Source organism: Pleurodeles waltl, chromosome 3_1 (assembly GCF_031143425.1).
Source record: "Pleurodeles waltl isolate 20211129_DDA chromosome 3_1, aPleWal1.hap1.20221129, whole genome shotgun sequence".
Classification (NCBI taxonomy): Eukaryota; Metazoa; Chordata; class Amphibia; order Caudata; family Salamandridae; genus Pleurodeles; species Pleurodeles waltl.
Window position 1 is genome coordinate 701,666,707 of NC_090440.1, and position 17,318 is coordinate 701,684,024.

Consider the following 17,318-nt stretch of genomic DNA (forward strand, 5'->3'; position numbering starts at 1 on the left):
ATAGCCCACAGATGATGCCCTCACAAACCACACTTCCATTTCCAGACACTATGGCACTTGTGATGCAAGATTCAACAAAACCAGTGTTTCCTTGAATCTCACCTGAGCTGTGGGATGCAAGATTCTCATATCCAACCAACTCCTGATGCTCACACATTGGGCTTCTAGGAGACAATGCGTTCCTGATTCCATCTCCATCTTTCCCTGCTCACGTTGATCCTAGTTGTGCAGGATTCTCACATCCAACCATCTCCTGCTGCTCACATGTCAGACCTCTATGAGCCAAAGCATCCATGATTCTACCTCCATCATACGTCTGTTCATGTGGGGTCCTGCCCTGGGGGCAGGTTTCTCTTGCCCATCCATCTCATGATCCTCAAATATTGGGCCTCAAAGATCCACGACATTCCTGATTCCTGCTACATTCAGTTCGGGCATCTCCTATAGAGGCCCACTAGCCCTCCCTGTCACCTCCACATGCTTCCTCCGCACTCCTCACAGACGAAAGGACAGATACTTACAGGCTGGGGTAAAAAAGATTTTACTGTGTGCCTTTATTAGAATGTACATTGTTTGGTCTCTGGTGGTGATGCATGGCTCGGGGGGGCCCAGGCCCCAGCGGCACCCTTCTGGATCCCAGAGCTCAGCCCAGCTGCCTCAGGTGGCTCCCGCCCTGGGACGTCCCCCCATGGCCATGTAGACATCGATGGGAACATGGAGCAGTGTCAGGCAGTGACACCCCGGACATCTCCTCAAAGGCCTGCAAGAAAGAAAAGGGTCATACGTCTGTCACAGGGGGCAAAAGGCGAAAAGGGGGAGGAGTCAAGAGAGAGAGGAAAGTGAGAAACAGAGAATGCAGCAGATGTGGACAGAGGCAATGGGTTGGTTGGAAGGAATGTGTGGGGAAGGTGTGGGTTGCAGTGACTATAGATGAACGATTTATTTATCCTACTTCGCTTTGAGATATCTCCTTCAATCTGACAGAGACTTCTAGCTGCAGATTCGTTACCCTTGAATAAGCTCTAGGTGTCAGACTGAATCAAGAAACTTTTCAAGGAGTGCCTCTGCGTGCCAGTAGGTGGCATTGTTTGGCTCTGCATCAATGTCAACGGAGTTGTCCACGCCCAACATGCTGACAACATTTATTTTCTTCCACACCACTCAGCGCAGATCCGGACAGAGCTACCTCCAGTCAATTCTTGACTGATTTTTCTGAAATGTTCTTTTTTGATTTTGTCCGAAACTTTTTTCTCATAGTGTAGAAGGATGTCCCCAAAAACTGGTGGGGTTTAAGCCCTGTGGTTCCTGTCACAGACAGATGTCCGTGACAGATCTCCAACTGGTTTGCCTTTGGTGCTTGAAGAGGGACCATGGCTTGTGAGGAATGCCGTGTCATGAACTCTAAGGCACTGAAGGAGTGCTCCTAGTCGCACGACGCTGGTCGCTTCCACAACTCTCCATGTCCAAGTCTCAAGGAAGGTCTAGGGCCTGTTTGCACAGTTGTTCCAGGCACTCATCATTGCACTCGAAGTCATTGGTTAAGTCCCACAAAAATTCAAAAACATCAACAAATTCAAAGTGATCTTCGACTTCACTGCACTGGTCCAAATCTTCGGACAAGGTGCAGGAACGACAACACTCTAGGCCCCACTCCCACATAGAGCCTGCCTAAGTCCACTGTATGTATCCCTGAGTTTCCTGGAGCTGTTGTGACCCCGCCCAACTCTGAGATTTTTATGAGGCCATGCACCCTTATTTTTGGGTGGGCCAACACCTGTGGAGCGCCTTTGGGACCCATGCGTTCAGCAGGTGCCCCCACCAGATTTCAGACAGTAGGTCCGCCAGTCGAGGCCCTTGGATCCAGCTCTGGATCTGGAAAAACTCAGATTGCAAGACCGCAACCTTTCCTGGAGCCCGTTCCGGCAATGTTGTTCTCGGTGTTGTCAACGCGCCATGGCAGCTCCCACCCTATAATCATATCTTACTCTGATACGGAGCAGAAAATAGCATTGCCTGACATCGAATCCGTCACCGGTCAGAACTCGACCTTACAAGTCGAAGCCTGTGACTCCTGTTTTTTGACAGGCTTGGAAAGGTGTATGATTGAGGAGGATCTAAAGATCCTAATGATTACACCAACCCCCTTGATGAGGCCAAAAATAACTGTTACAAGGAACTGGTGAATGCCAGTGGTATGGACAGCTCCCCAGACACTTGCCTTGTCTCTTCTGCTAGTGTAGTTACAGAAGAAGGTGCTTCATTTGCTATAATGGAGAGATGAGTGACTGAGGTCCTGGACCTTTACACTGCCCTTGGTAGTAATCAAGACTAATTTGTGACAGAGGTGCATCAAATGGGAGTTGCCCATTCCGAAGTTCTCCTCCCTTTTAATGAAGTCCTCACTGATCTCCTATTCAGGTCCTGGGCCAAGCCCTGCACAGGGGCGCCTGTGCACAGAAAAGCTGCCCATCACCATTGTCCGCTATTGGGGAACCAGCATCCCTCACGTAGCATCCCACCTCGGAGAGTCTGGTTGTCCAGGCCTCCACCTCCAAGGTCAACTAAGGCACATTCCCCACCACATCACCGGATAGGGAATCCAAGAGGCTGGACACCTTTGGCAAGAAGTTCTCTTCCTCTAGGCTTGAACTGCAGTCGGTAAACACTGCATGCCTTTTGGACCTATATACCCATCCGGTTTGGGATTCAGTTGCACAAGTACTGCCTCTGGTCTCAGAGGAGGCCGGAGCCATACTGTTACAGGCAAAATGCCAGAGACACAGCAAAGTTCACCATTCACAGGGGACTGGATATGACCGACTCACTACGCCAAGCAGTTGGGTCGTCAGTGGCACCCAGACGTCACACCTGGCAGAGATCTACTAACTTTTCAGGGGATGTCCAGGAATCCCTGATGAACATGCCCCATGATGGTACCCGTCTCTTTAGAGATAAGGCAGACTCAGTGCTAGAGCACTTTAAGGACTGCCAAGCCATTGCCAGGACCTTGGGCCTCTCCATGGCCCCACATCAACCCCATTCCACCTTTCCTTCCTCCATTGCTATGGTATGGGCTACTAGCTGAATCTGTTCCTGCCCAGCTATCAAGGCCAAAGACTACCCACTCCTGTTGTAGCCACAAACCTTGTGGAACCACAGCCAGAGGTCCATCTAGTCTCCCCCACCCAGCTGCCTCAAATTCACTTTAGTTTGCTCTCATACCATCATGGGCACCCAGCTGGCCACAGGATCCATCATTAACTGTCCCGCTAGCAATCCATAACATTGGACAAGTGGGTACTAAAAAGTGTTCAGCTGAGTTTCTCCATTCTTTTGGTAGACCCCCATGCAACCATCCCCAGACCAGCTGATGGACAACCACCCCTTCCCGCTCCGTAAGGAAACTCAGTTTTGTTTGCAGAAATGAGCCATTGAAAGGGTGCCAGCATCCGAAGTAGGTTGTGGTTGCTATCCCCACTAATTTCTGTCACCCAAAAAGGACAGAGGCTTCCACCCCTATTTTTAGACCCACACCCTCCCAATTTCTTCCTAAAAAAAGAGAAATTCAAGGCATTTATTTATATTTATTTATATTTATAGCATTTATTAAGTGCACTGCACCAGACTGGTATCCTGGCAATGATGCTCACTTTAGCTCAGGTCCTGTCCATCCTAGACCCTGGAAACTGGGTGGTAGTGATGGACTTTCTGCATTTGCTGGGGTTCACTATAAATATGCAGAAGTTACACAAGACTCACTCTCAGGTGCTCCCTTAAATCACAGCTGTTCTAGATACAGTGCAGTTTCAGGCAAATGCTCTGGAACTTTGAGTACAGGATATTCAGGCTATAATTTCAGCACTTCAGTCTCGATCCTGGTTTTCGGTGAGAGTAACTGTGAGGCTTCTGGGTCCCACGGCCTCCTGCATCCTGCTGGTAACACATGCTCGCTAACGTATGCAGGCTCCGCAGAGGGACCAGAAGTCCCATTGGGGGCTGCATAAGGGGAATCTCTACGACCTGGTGCAGATATTGGCGGGAACTGTAAAAGACATGCAGTGGTGGCTGACAAACAACTGTGATTGGGTCACAGGCATACCTCTCTCCCTTCCCCGCCCAGAGCTGACTGTAGTGACAGATGAATCACTCCTTGGCTGGGATGGCCATGTGGGTGAGGTGAAGATCAAAGGACTCTGGTCTCCGGTGGAATCTCATCTCCATATAAATCTGCTGGAGCTGAGAGCGATCTGACTGGCATTGAAAGCATTTCTTCCTTTAATCAAGGAAAACTTAATTCAGGTGTACAGAGGCAACACCTGAACTAAGGTATTGCAACAAGCAAGGCAGGGCCCTGTGTCATAAGGCTCTGCATCTCTGGACATGGCTGGCACATCAGGGCATCTCCCTTGTTGATCAATATCTGGCAGGCTCTGTGAACACTAGAGCGGACAAACTCAGCCATCAATGCCTACTGTAACATGAATGGAGGCTCCATCCAGAGGTGGTGGGATGTCTCTTCAGAGATTGATAAGTACATTGGTTACATCTATTCGCTACCACTAAGCATGTGCAATGTCATCAATTCTGCATGCTGGAGTTTCTAAGGCGGCTCTCGCTCGGAGATGCTTTTCATCTCAAGTGGAGCTCAGCCCTCCTGTATGCCTTTTCGCCAACACTACTCCTTCTTTCCAAGAAGATCAGGAATGACTGGGCCCAAGTTATTTTTGTGGCACTGGATTGGGCATGGAGAGTATGATATCCTGAACTCCCGAACTTGAGCATCAATCCTCCGATGAGGCTACCATCTCGGGAGATTCTAATATCATAGCAACAGAGTAGGATCCGGCACCCGAACCTGCGCATGCTCTGCCTTTAAGAAGGGATATTTAGCAGCAGCAGTTGTCAGTCTTTGACCTTCCTTCAGAACTCTGTGATGTCATACTGACTAGCCAGGCATCCCTCAAACAAGACAGTACACGCTTGCCATTGGGACTAATGTGTGCTGCCAAAAATGTTGATCCCCTTTCTGCAGCTTTGTATCAAGATTTTTATTTGTTCTCTTGTTAGCCTGCTATGGCTGGGCTTTGGGGACTGTTAAAGGACATATTTTGACCATATCAGCCTCTTGCAGTTGCCAGACCAGCCCACCCTGTTTAAGTCACCTTTCGTGATTTGATTTCCAAATGAGCTATAACACATGTTCCCTCCAAGTTGCTTCATCATGCCCGATTGGGACTTGAATATTGTTCTGACATTACTGATATGAGTTCTCTTTGAGCCCCCTACGTCTGCTGACCATTAAAACTGTGTTCCTAGTGGCCATTACATTGGCCAGTAAGGTTAGCACTATTGTGTACCCTTCTTACACAACTTTTTTCCCAGATAAACTGGTTCTGAGAACACATGCATCTTTCCTATCAAAAGTGGTGCCACCCTTTTCATGTAGGCCACACAATCAGACTGCAGACGTTCTTTGCTCCACCTTATCCTTCCCAAGAGGAGGAGAGAGTCCATTTCCTGGACCCAAAAAAGATCATTATTTATCTACATTCATCTTACCAAAGAGTTCTGGGTGAATGATCCGACGCTTTACTGGGTTTGAAGGCAAAGAAACGAAGGGCCATGCAGAAATGGGCCTTTTTTCAAGATGGATTGTGCGCTACATTAAACTCTATGCACTGGCCAAAAAACAACCCCTTGAGGGCTATTGTGATCACTCCACCATAGCCAAAGCTGCGACCACTGCTTTAGTATGCGAAGTCCCTGTCCTGGACATATGTCAGGCTACAACGTGGGCTTATTTGCACATGTTTACTACGCACTACTGCCTGGACAGTCAGATCCGTCCGTTGAGATGGGTGTAGCGTCTTGCATGTTTTAGGACAGGACCTTTCTGGCTCCTAACAGACTCCATGTCAGTATAACGTAATCACTAGAATAGAATGTAATGAAAGCTTAGTTTAGAATGTTGGAGTTCACAGGTACACGCAGAGGAATAAAGGCATGTGATTTACAGCTCCTTGTGTGGCGTAGTCATTGGTGGGTGCCTAGGCTGGGGAGGACGCTACAACTGGCAACAAGATAGGGGATAAGTAACCCGAAGAAGAAAGTGCTCTCCTACAGAGTTTGCCGTGTTAGAAGAAAACTGCATACTACTATCAACATCAGGAAGTTCCACACCAGTCTACAGTGCTGCCGCCTTCTTGAAACTACCACCACCTTCTGATACCACCAAAAAGAAAAATATTGGCAACAGATGGACTGCTTGGATAGAGACATTTGAAAATTTCATTGATGCACTTGACGAAACTGATAACAGAAAGACTATCAAATATCTCAACACGTTGCTGGTGTCAAAGAAATCATAAAGAAAATGAAGAAAACTGAACAAGGAAGTCATGTCACGTCAGATCAAAAATGCGTTGATTCTCAAGTTCAATCCAGTTCCAAACATTGATTATGAACAATATGTTTTGAGTTAAGAAAGTCGAAGAGTTGGTTGAACAATCAATGAATTTGTGGAAAGACTTGATGCACTCATCAAACACTGTAAGTTCAATGAAAATAATGATAAAGAAGCCATGCGTCTAAGGGTTATTGATGGATGCTTGTCCAGCTCATTCAGACAATGAATGCTAACAGAAACTTCCAGTCTGCAGTGAGTGTTGATGACTGCCAAAGCTGAGGAACACACTGAGAGACAAAGCTGCTAGCATAGAGGTCAGAGGTGCCCAGAGCGAGTAAGTCATGAATGTGAAGAGTAATCCAAAGCAAAAGACTGAAAACCATAAAGTTCTGTCTACACATAAAAATACGTTTTCTTTTAGATGTGGATTTTAGTTTCCGATCAAAGGAAAGTGTCCCACCATTGGACAGGTATGTAAAGGCTATGGGAAAGAGAACCATTTTGTAATGGTGTGTAAAGTGAAAGAAAAAGTGCATCATGGCGTGAAGACAAAATGGCCACCAGACCATTCCAGAAGCAACGATCGAGGCACACCCACAAGGCCAAGTGGCAAAATCAGTTGAGGCAAATAGATACTAAACAAAGTTGATCATCATCTAACTCATCGTCAAACAGTTCCTCCACCTCAATAATGAAAGTGAAGAAAGTGATTGTGCCATGTCGATGTTTACATCAGAGAAACGTGCACATGTCAGATTGGTCGCAGGAAAAATGTCAGTCAAAAAAAGTTGACATGCCAAAGCAGCAAAATCATACAAACACTGTGCAAAGATTACATTGAAAATAAGTGGTTGTTCGATACCTTTCATTCTCAACAGTGGTGCATCGATAAGCATAATGGCTGAAGAGAAATATAATGACCTGCTCCATTACCGTGGCTTACGCCATCAAAGACTGAAGTGTATAATTGCGATGCATCGAAGTCCATAAAGAATCAAGGATCATTTGTGGTGATTCATGTGGCTTCATGGTACAGCGTTACCTGCCTGTCAGCTCAGTTTCAACACAGCTGCTGATCTGGGACTGACTGCTGTGAATTACAACAGGAATGCTCATCACAAAATAGTAAGTCAATTTCCTTCATTGTTTCATGGTTTAGGAAAGCTAAAGGCTATGAAAGTAAAACTGCATATTAATGAGGATTTTCGTCCTGTTGCTCAGAGACATAGATACATGATTTTTATTTACAAGAAGCTGTTGAAAAAGAACTTGAATCATTTTTAAGCATTACATTATTAAGCGTTCCACTGGTCCAACACCATGGGTTTCTCCCATTGTGGTAATGCCTAAAAAAGACAGTGAAGGAGCTGTGCACATATGCGCTGACATGCGTCAGGCAAATAAAGTAATTGAACAAGAACAACATCTAGGGTCACATACTGCTGACACAATTGAATAGTGCCAAAGTGATTTCTCACCTTGATTTTAATAAAGATTATCATTAGTTAGAACTTGAAGAAAGCTACAGGTACATTACAACCTTTTCTACTGATGTTGGTTTGTTTGGATAGAAAAGACTTTCGCCCAGATTTATAGAAAAGGCACAGAATGCAGAGTAGCTGCCAAAATTGCTGCGCTGCATTGCGTGACAGGGAGGGAGCAGGAAAGTGCCATATGTACAAAGAAATTTCATCCTCCTTCCCTCTCCCTAGAGCAGGTCGCCATAGTGCAAGGGTGTGTGCGTGAGTCTAACATAGGCTTTTTACTGCAAGGGAATCCTTCCAGTACAAAATACTGTGATTAGACACACTTTAAAACTTTTCCAACTTTAAAAAAAAAAATATTTGTTTTATTATTATACAATAATAAGAATATAGTCAATCTCTCTCATCTAAGAGGTCAGCATTAACAGCACATGAAATGAGTAAAGCATATTTATCAACAACCATATGCAACCTTCTCACAGTGTCTTCCAATCAGGATTCAGGCTTCACTACACATGATATAATACAATCAAATGCTGTGCACTCCCAATGAGCACATTGAGAAATTAAAGAACTATACAACAACCAGCAGGTTCAACACAGGAAACTAAGAAGAGAGAAGGAATTGAAGAGTAAAGTAAGGAATAGAGAAAGGTGAAAGAAAAATGATCAGGACAGTTCTGCCGCAGACATTGCAACCATATTCCTGCAGACCTTATGGGTCAGCACAGAGGGAAGGAAACCTTTTAATGCAAGCTATAGGAAACGCCAAGCTTCTAGTCGCTGCCCAAATCTTGATTCGCCAAAGAAGCTCGAAGTGGGCCCCATATATCTTTCGGACGCGAGCCCTCAGGCATGAGCTCCCAGTATATCATCAGCTGCTCCTGGCTATATGAAGCATCCCGCAGACACTCATGACTCTGAGGCGCTTCACCACGTCCCCAGCACACTGCAACCCTACGCTTGGTCAGCAGCAACAGCAGCCCTATCAGTCTTCTGTGAGCAGCTAGGACCCCTTCCACATAGCCTAAGAGGGCAAGCTTAGGAGTGTGCAACAGCTCAGTATCAGTCATCACCTCAATAATTCACAACACCTCTGCTCAGTATTCACTCACCCCGGCACAACTCCATGCGAGGTGCAGAAAGTTCGCTTCAGGGGCCCCACATCTCTCACAACACGCGTCAGCACGTAGACCCATGCGTCTCAATCCGTAGGGCGTATGATACAGCCGATGTAAAAACTTAAAATGAATAAGGCGCAGTCAATAGTTAGGGGACAACTCTCTCATATGCGTGCAGCATCTGTGCCACACCTCGTCCGAAATGGCCTCACCGATGTCCACCTCCCAGCGCACTCTCGCCCTCATTCTCAGGCGACTCGCTCTGCATACAAGCATAAAACTTGATGATAAGTCTACGCGGGGACCGTGTCTGGTACAGAAGCTCCAGCGCACGACACACCGGAGGCATCGCGGGGAAGCAGAGGTAATGCGATCGGAGCATAGCACCAATTCTAAGCACATATAGCCGGTTCATTGCAGTGTCACGCCCATCACTTAGCACCATCTCAGACGGGATAACCAGTCCATCAGGAAACCAAGAGCCCAAGGTGGTCAGGCCGGACTCAAGAAGAAACTCATGCACACGGGCATCTCCCGACAGCTGCTCATCCGCAACATCCAAAACTGGCATTGTACGTGCAAACGGCTCACGCACTTTAACACGCCTCAACAGTGCAGACCAAGCCCTCGCCGTGCAAGCCATAGTATTGATCTCATGCAACCTGGGCCCAACCGGGCTCCCCAACACACGCGGGAGCCTATCAGGCCATATAGCATCCGCTTCAGGTGCCAAATGTGGCAGATACCGCGCAGGGTACAGCCAAAACTGCGTGAAATGTGACTGCGCACAGTAATAATAAAGCTCTAAATCTGGGGCCGCCAAACCGCCCATCTCAAACGGTAATGTCAGTCTCTCCCACAAAATTCTAGGCTGTCTACCGGTCCAAACTAACTTCACCAGAGCAGACCTAAGCCTTTTAAAAAAACTCACAGTGAGAAAGAACAAGGTAGGTTTATAAACAGATATAGAATTTTTGGCAGAATGACCATCTTAGCTATGGCGATACGACCTGTCAGCAGCAGCCGCAGCGGCAGCGAGCGCCACATCTCTACCTTATCTTCCAACCATGCAAGAGCTCTGCCGTAATTCGCCGACCAGAGTGTAATGACATCTCGTCTCAACCAGGTGTCTAAATACTGCACTGGGCCATCAGCCCAGCCAACTGGATACCCAGAGGGGAACTGTGTTGTAACCGCAGAGAAAGGTACCACCACCGACTTGGAGCAGTTGATGGTAATACCAAAGAGCCGTCCAAAACTCACTATTTCATCTAGCAGGACATCAAGATGTCGCTGCGGATCTTGGACATACAGAGCAATATCATCCGCAAACATAGAAATTAGTATTGGCCGCCATCTAAATGCCAATCCTCTATGATTGTGATGTTGCCGCAGCCGGGCAGCCAATGGCTCCATCGCTATTGCAAAAAGCAGCGAGGACAATGGGCAGCCCTGACGAGTGCCTCTAGCTATCAGAAAAGGGTCAGAAATGGTCCCATTCACTCTCAACCGGGCAGAAGGTCTCGAATACAGCAATTGAATCAGTTGGATAAACCTGGAGCTTAGTCCCACCCGAGCCAGCAGGGTAAACGTGTACGGCCACGCAAGAGAGTCAAAAGCCTTGGTAGCATCCAGGAACACCGCCACCGCACATACATCAGGGTCGAGCGCGCCACAAACCGCAAAGTAAGTACGGAGATTGTGCAGTATGGAACGGCCCAGTATAGAGCCAGACTGGTCTGGCAACACCAGGGATGGGAGCAAAGGCTGTAGTCGCGCAGCAATTAGCTTTGCCAGGATCTTATTGTCTATATTGATTAATGAAAGAGGGCGGTACGAGTCACAGCTGCACGGATCTTTCCCTGGCTTTAAAATAGTCACAATGAGGGCCTCACGCAGCGAGGCAGGAAGAATCCCAGCATCAAGTGCTTCCGCATAAACCTCCAGGAGGTGCGGCGCAAGGATATCAGCATATTCCTTATAGAAGGACGACGTTAAGCCATCCAGCCCAGGGGCTTTATCACCTGGCAAGCTGCGGATCACCTGAACCACGTCATCCACCGTAAAGGTGGCATCAGATATGACCGATGTAAATCCTCAAGCCACAACAAACTGATATCCTCAAAATAATCAGCCGACGCAGCTGAGTCCAACCCAGCAGGTTCCCCTTACAGATCCGCATAGAATTTAGTGAGAACGCGTTTAATCTCGGCAGTGCCAGTGTAACGATCGCCGGTTGAATCCGACAACTCTACAATATAATTACTTGCCCACGGCTTACGGAGCATGCCTGCTAGCGTACGACCAGCTCTCTCCCCTTCACCATATCTTCTCGCCACAGTATGCCTCCCAAGAAACAAACCTCTTGCAGCGCAGCTTCCTCGTACTGTGTCATCGTACTTCTCAAGGTGGCCAGAGTATCGCCCGATCAATCTCCCACTAAGTGTTTTTCCAGATCAACAAGCTGGGCCTCCAGCTCCACCAGCTCCTTCCTCAGCACCTTTAGCATGCCATGCTGCTTAGCGATGCAAATATGACAAATCAATACCTTAAAAGCCTCCCACACCGTCCCAGCAGAAGCCACTGACCCACGATTCTCAGCAAAGTAATGCAGGATGGCTTCATGGATCTCATTTCGGAAGACCTGATCTCTAAGAGCACCATGAGGAAGTCGCCACATAAAGGCCTGTGAGGGGCCTCCCGGTATAATCAACTCCAGACGAACTGGAGAATGGTCCGATAAGGTACGCGCCACGTGCTTAACCGACCGTGTCCAAAGCTCAACATCCCCTGTACCAAGCCACCTGTCTATGCGGGACCAGCTATTGTGAGCATAATTGACACACGTGCCCTCTCTATCAGTACCAGGCTTCGCCCTCCAAATATCTACAATAGCACCCTCACATGCAAAACGGCCCTAGCATCCCCACATGCTGCGGCCGAGCTGAGCTCTCACGATCTACCACAGGATCCAATATCACATTAAAATCCCCTCCTCCCCACGCAAAGTCCCAGATCCCAACGAGTCAATCAGCCGACCCACCTCTCGGACAAAATCAGGGTCGTCAGTATTTGGACCGTAAAGCAACACCAATCTGTAGGGTCTATCCAGCAGCGTGCTGCGCAGCATAACGTAGCGACCATCCGGATCCACAAGCGTCTTTTCGGTGCACCACTGTAGCCCCTCCCTAATCAGAATCGCCACACCTCTAGCATAGCTCGAGTATATAGCGGTATGACACACTCCAATCCAGCCAGCCTTTATCCTATTACGGATGGCCGCAACCAGGTGGGTCTCCTACAGCATGCAAATGTCAATCGCATGGCGCTGCATATAGGCAGACAGCAGTCTCATCCTGCACCCGTCATTTAGCCCACGTACATTCCAAGTAAGGCAGCGCACAGGCGTCACACTATTCCCAGCCATTCCAAACAGTCAACCAGCCACTCAACCCTCCGCACCAAAACGTCCAGGCGGCGTCAGTATACAGAAAGGGAAGCAAAGACAAAGAAAGGAAAACATAGTGAGAAAACCAAAACCAGAACAACCCTTACCCCACCCATGCTGACCCTCCAAAAGGGTCTGTGCATAAATCCCACCCAACCCCAGTACACCCCCCAAATAACAGTGTTAAACAGTGTCCATGGACTCATCCAGAGGGACGTGGAACAGGCCATCCAAGGGACCATCCCAAGTGGGATGGGTGGCAGGGGAACTCGCAATGCAACAAGTACAATAGAGCAGCCATCTTACTTATTAGGAACAATAACCCATGTATTAGCAATAAGGCGACGGGCGGAACCACCATTGCCCTGGCACAGCAGAAACCATTTAGGGCCATATGTAGGAAACAGTTTGCGACTCGCAAACGGCAAAAATTGCCGTTTGCGAGTCGCAAACAGGATTTTCCTATGCAGAAATGCATTTTGTGAGTCGGAACCGACTCGCAAAATGCATTTCCGACTCGCAAATAGGAAGGGGTGTTCCCTTCCTATTTGCGACTCGCAGTGGTATGCAATTCCATTTGCGACCGCGTATGCGGTCGCAAATGGAGTCGCAGTTACCATCCACTTGAAGTGGATGGTGACCCACTCGCAAATTGGAAGGGGTCCCCATGGGACCCCTTCCCCTTTGTGAATGGACCCCAAAATATTTTTTCAGGGCAGGTAGTGGTCCAAGGGACCACTACCTGCCCTGAAAAATTCCGAAACAAAAGGTTTCGGATTTTTTTTTAAGTGCAGCTCACTTTCCTTTAAGGAAAACGGGCTACACTTAAAAATAAAAAAAACTGCTTTATTTAAAAGCAGTCACGGACATGGAGGTCTGCTGACTACAGCAGGCCTCCATGTTAGTGAGTGCCCATAGTCGCTATGGGGTCGCAAATTGCGACCCACCTCATTAATATTAATGAGGTGGGTCTTTGCGACCCCATAGCGACTCGCAGACGGTGTCTGAGACACCGTTCTGCATAGCAAATTGCGAGTTGCAATTTGCGAGTAGCTCGGACTCGCAAATTGCAAGTCGCAATTTGCTTTGTACCTACATCTGGCCCTTAGTCATTGTCACTCAGGGCACCTCTCTCTCTGCCAGAATCTCTCGAACCCTTCGACAGTGTCTTTTTGGGAACCGATTTTGCGAACTTGGCGGCCAGTTTTGGATCAGTAAAGAAATGCAGCCTGCCCTTTTGCTGCACATGTAGTTTGGCTGGATAAATGAGGGAGTATTTAGCATTCGTCTGGCTTAGAGTGCGCTTGTCCGACAGGAAGGCCCTAGGGGAAGCCTGCACCTCAGGGGTGTAATCAGGAAAAAAGTTAAGCTCAGTATTGTTATCAACCACTGATCTACGCTCTCTGGCCAGTCTAAGCACAGTGTCTCTGTCCCGGTAGTTCAGCAAGCAAACAACTATAGGACGCAGCAGAGTTCCCGGCGGAGGTCGAGGACCCAGAGACCTGAGGGCCCTCTCCACCACCAATACCTGGGAGAGTTCACCGGGAAATATCTCAGACAGCATTGTCTCAACATAGTCCTCCATACAACCCATAGCCGTCGACTCAGGAAGGCCAATAATGCGTTTGTTATTGAGGCATGACGGGGCCTCCAAGTCCTCGTTCTTGTTGTGGATCACCTCCAGCACGCGTTCCATGCAGAGCAATTGTTCTCCGTCTTCACGGTGTCCATCCTCCAAGTCCGAGGTGCGAGATTCCAACTGCTCAAAACGAATCTCATGACCATCCACCAGTTCCTTCAAACAATCCATCTGCTCGTCAAATAGTCAAGCTTAGCATCGATACCAGCCAGGCTATGCTTGAGATCTAAGAACATAGCCTTTACGGAAGAAGCTGAAGCCCCCTCCTCAGGCGGTGAGTCATCCGCCGAAGGACCGGCAACACCGCACTTCTTTTTGCCCCCTTCAAAGGTGAGTTTGGGCTGTTAATGGTTGGCCTTCCCCATCCTCTGCACAAGTCTCCGGGTTAGGGATCACAAGTGTGTCACACCTCTCCAGCACTGGACACCTTCCTGCACATAAGCAATCATTTCCTTCAACGCATTCACCCTTGCACCATGGTGCAAGAATGCCTGCGTTGGCAGCTAAATTTAGCATCAGTGCTAGGGAAACACAGAGGTGCGCCCTATTTTTGTAAATACAGAGCATCCCTGTGTTTCAGAAGTGACGCAGTGCTGTGCTGCCAATTTTGGAGCTGCGCTGTTCTGCGCCACTTCTGTGTAAATATGCCCCAAAGTCCATACTACCACACATATATATTTTGATTTGTGCATGCTTTGGATTACATGAAGCAGCTAAAATTGTCTCTAAGACCTAAAAAAGAAATCACAAAAAAGTGCACTATTCAGCATGACGCCATGAGAAAATCCACATGATCACAAACGTCAATTAACTTGAAATGTCAAGAGGGGATCAACTACCCCCTTCACTTTTTAAAAGAAGAACTGCAGAAAAGCTTAGTTCAAGTTTCAAAACAGACAATTAATCAAAAAGAATTTCTATGCTGATTGATGGGTTGGAAAGCAGGCCCATAGATTTCTGAAGATCAGGCTCTCTCACTTATGAACATCCCTTTCTCCACATTCAGGGTCAAAACGAGATTTCATTACAAGACCGGAGGCTACCATTAAGCATTATTCCTTTAATGCCACTCCGCGCAGCAGTTTAACCCCTTCAGGTGCCAGGCCTTTTTTTGGTTATTTGGGGCAGTTCGCGCTTAGACCCTCATAACTTTTTGTCCACATAAGCTACCCACGGCAAATTTGCGTCCTTTTTTTCCAACATCCTAGAAATTCTAGACGTAACCAGACTTCGTGGGTTGCACTGAAGGAGACCAAGAAATTAGCCAAAATAGAGGCGAAAAATTGTTTTTTTTTTAAAAATGGACTGCAGAAGTCTTGTGGTTTTTTTCCCTGAAAATAGCATCAACAAAGGGTTTATGGTGCTAAAATCACCATCTTCCCAGCTTTCTGGAACAGGCAGACTTGAATCAGAAAACCCAATTTTTCAACACAATTTTGGCATTTAACTGGGACATACCCCATTTTTACAATTTTTTGTGCTTTCAGCCTCCTTCCAGTTAGTGACAGATATCGATGTGAAACCAATTCTGGATCCCAGAAAGCTAAACATTTCTGAAAAGTAGACGACATTCTGAATTCAGCAAGGGGTAATTTGTATAGATCCTACAAGGTTTTCATGCAGAAAATAACAGCTGAAATAAAAAATATTGAAATTGAGGTGAAAAAAACTGCAATTTTTCTCCATGTTTTACTCTGTAACATTTTCCTGCCATGTCAGATTTTTTAAAGCAATATACCGTTACGTCTGCTGGACTCTTCTGGATGCGGGGATATATAGGGCTTGTAGGTTCATCAAAAACCCTAGAGCTAATAAATGAGCTGCACCTTGCAATGGGTTTTCATTCTATACCGGGTATACAGCAATTCATTTGCTGAAATATAAAGAGTGAAAAATAGGTATAAAAAAAACCTTTGTATTTCCAAAATGGGCACAAGATAAGGTGTGGAGAGCAGTGGTTATTTGCACATCTCTGATTTCCGGGGTGCCAATATTAACATGTGAATTACAGGGCATTTCTCAAATAGATGTCTTTTTTACACACTGTCTTACATTTGGAAGGAAAAAATGTAGAGAAAGACAAGGGGCAATAACACTTGTTTGGCTATTCTGCGTTCCCCCAAGTCTCCCGATAAAAAAATGGTCCCTCACTTGCGTGGGTAGGCCTAATGCTCGCGACAGGAAACGCAACATGGACACATCACATTTTTACATTGAAATCTGACGTGTTTTTTGCAAAGTGCTTAGCTGTAGGTATTGGCCTCTAGCTCAACCAGCACCTAGGGAAACCTGCCAAACTTGTGCATTTTTTAAAACTAGACACCTAAGGGAATCCAGGATTGGGTGACTTGTGGGGCTCTCACCAGGTTCTGTTACCCAAAATCCTTTGCAAACCTCAAATTTGGCCAAAAAATGCTTTTTCCTCACATTTCGGTGACAGAAACTTCTGGAATCTGAGAGGAGCCACAATTTCCCTCCACCCAGCGTTCCCCCAAGTCTCCCGATCACTATGGTACCTCACATGGGAGGGTAGGCCTAGCGCTCTTGACAGGAAATGCCCCAAAACACAACATGGACACATCACATTTTGCTAAAGAAAACATAGCTGTTTTTTGCAAAGTGCTAAGCTGTGGTTGTTGGCCTCTAGCTCAGCCGGCACCTAGGGAAACCTACCATACCTGTGCATTTTTTAAAACTAGACACCTAGGCAAATCCAGAATGGGGTGACTTGTGGGGCTCTCACCAGGTTCTGCTACCCAGAATCCTTTGCAAACCTCAAAATCTAGCCACAAAATGCTTTTTACTCACATTTCGGTGACAGAAAGTTCTGGAATCTGAGAGGAGCCACAAAGTTCCTTCCACCTAGCATTCCCCCAAGTCTCTTGATAAAAATTGTACCTCACTTGTGTGGGTAGGCCTAGCGCCTGTGACAGGAAATGCCCCAAAACACAACGTGGACACATCACATTTTCCCAAAGAAAACAGAGCTGCTTTTTGCAAAGTGCCTAGCTGTGGATTTTGGCCACTAGCTCAGCCAGCATCTAGAGAAACCTACCAAACCTGTGCATTTTTTTAAACTAGACACCTAGGGGAATCTAAGATGGGGTGACTTGTGGGGCTCTCACCAGGTTCTGTTACCCAGAATCCTTTGCAAAACTCAAAATGTGTCCAAAAACACACTTTTTCCTCACATTTTGGTGACAGGAAGTTCTGGAATCTG

The 17,318-nt window shown here is 47.0% G+C and overlaps 1 protein-coding gene across 1 annotated transcript in view; it reads right to left on the reverse strand.

Moving 5' to 3' along the window:
* Nucleotides 1–558: 558 nt before the first annotated feature.
* Nucleotides 559–17,318, reverse strand: part of FAM229A (family with sequence similarity 229 member A) — a 63,627-nt gene continuing 46,867 nt past the window's right edge. Inside the window, exon 2 of the mRNA XM_069221280.1 lies at nucleotides 559–760. Coding sequence (XP_069077381.1) covers nucleotides 658–760 — 103 coding nt within the window. The 3' untranslated portion in view covers nucleotides 559–657. The remainder of the gene's footprint in view (nucleotides 761–17,318) is intronic.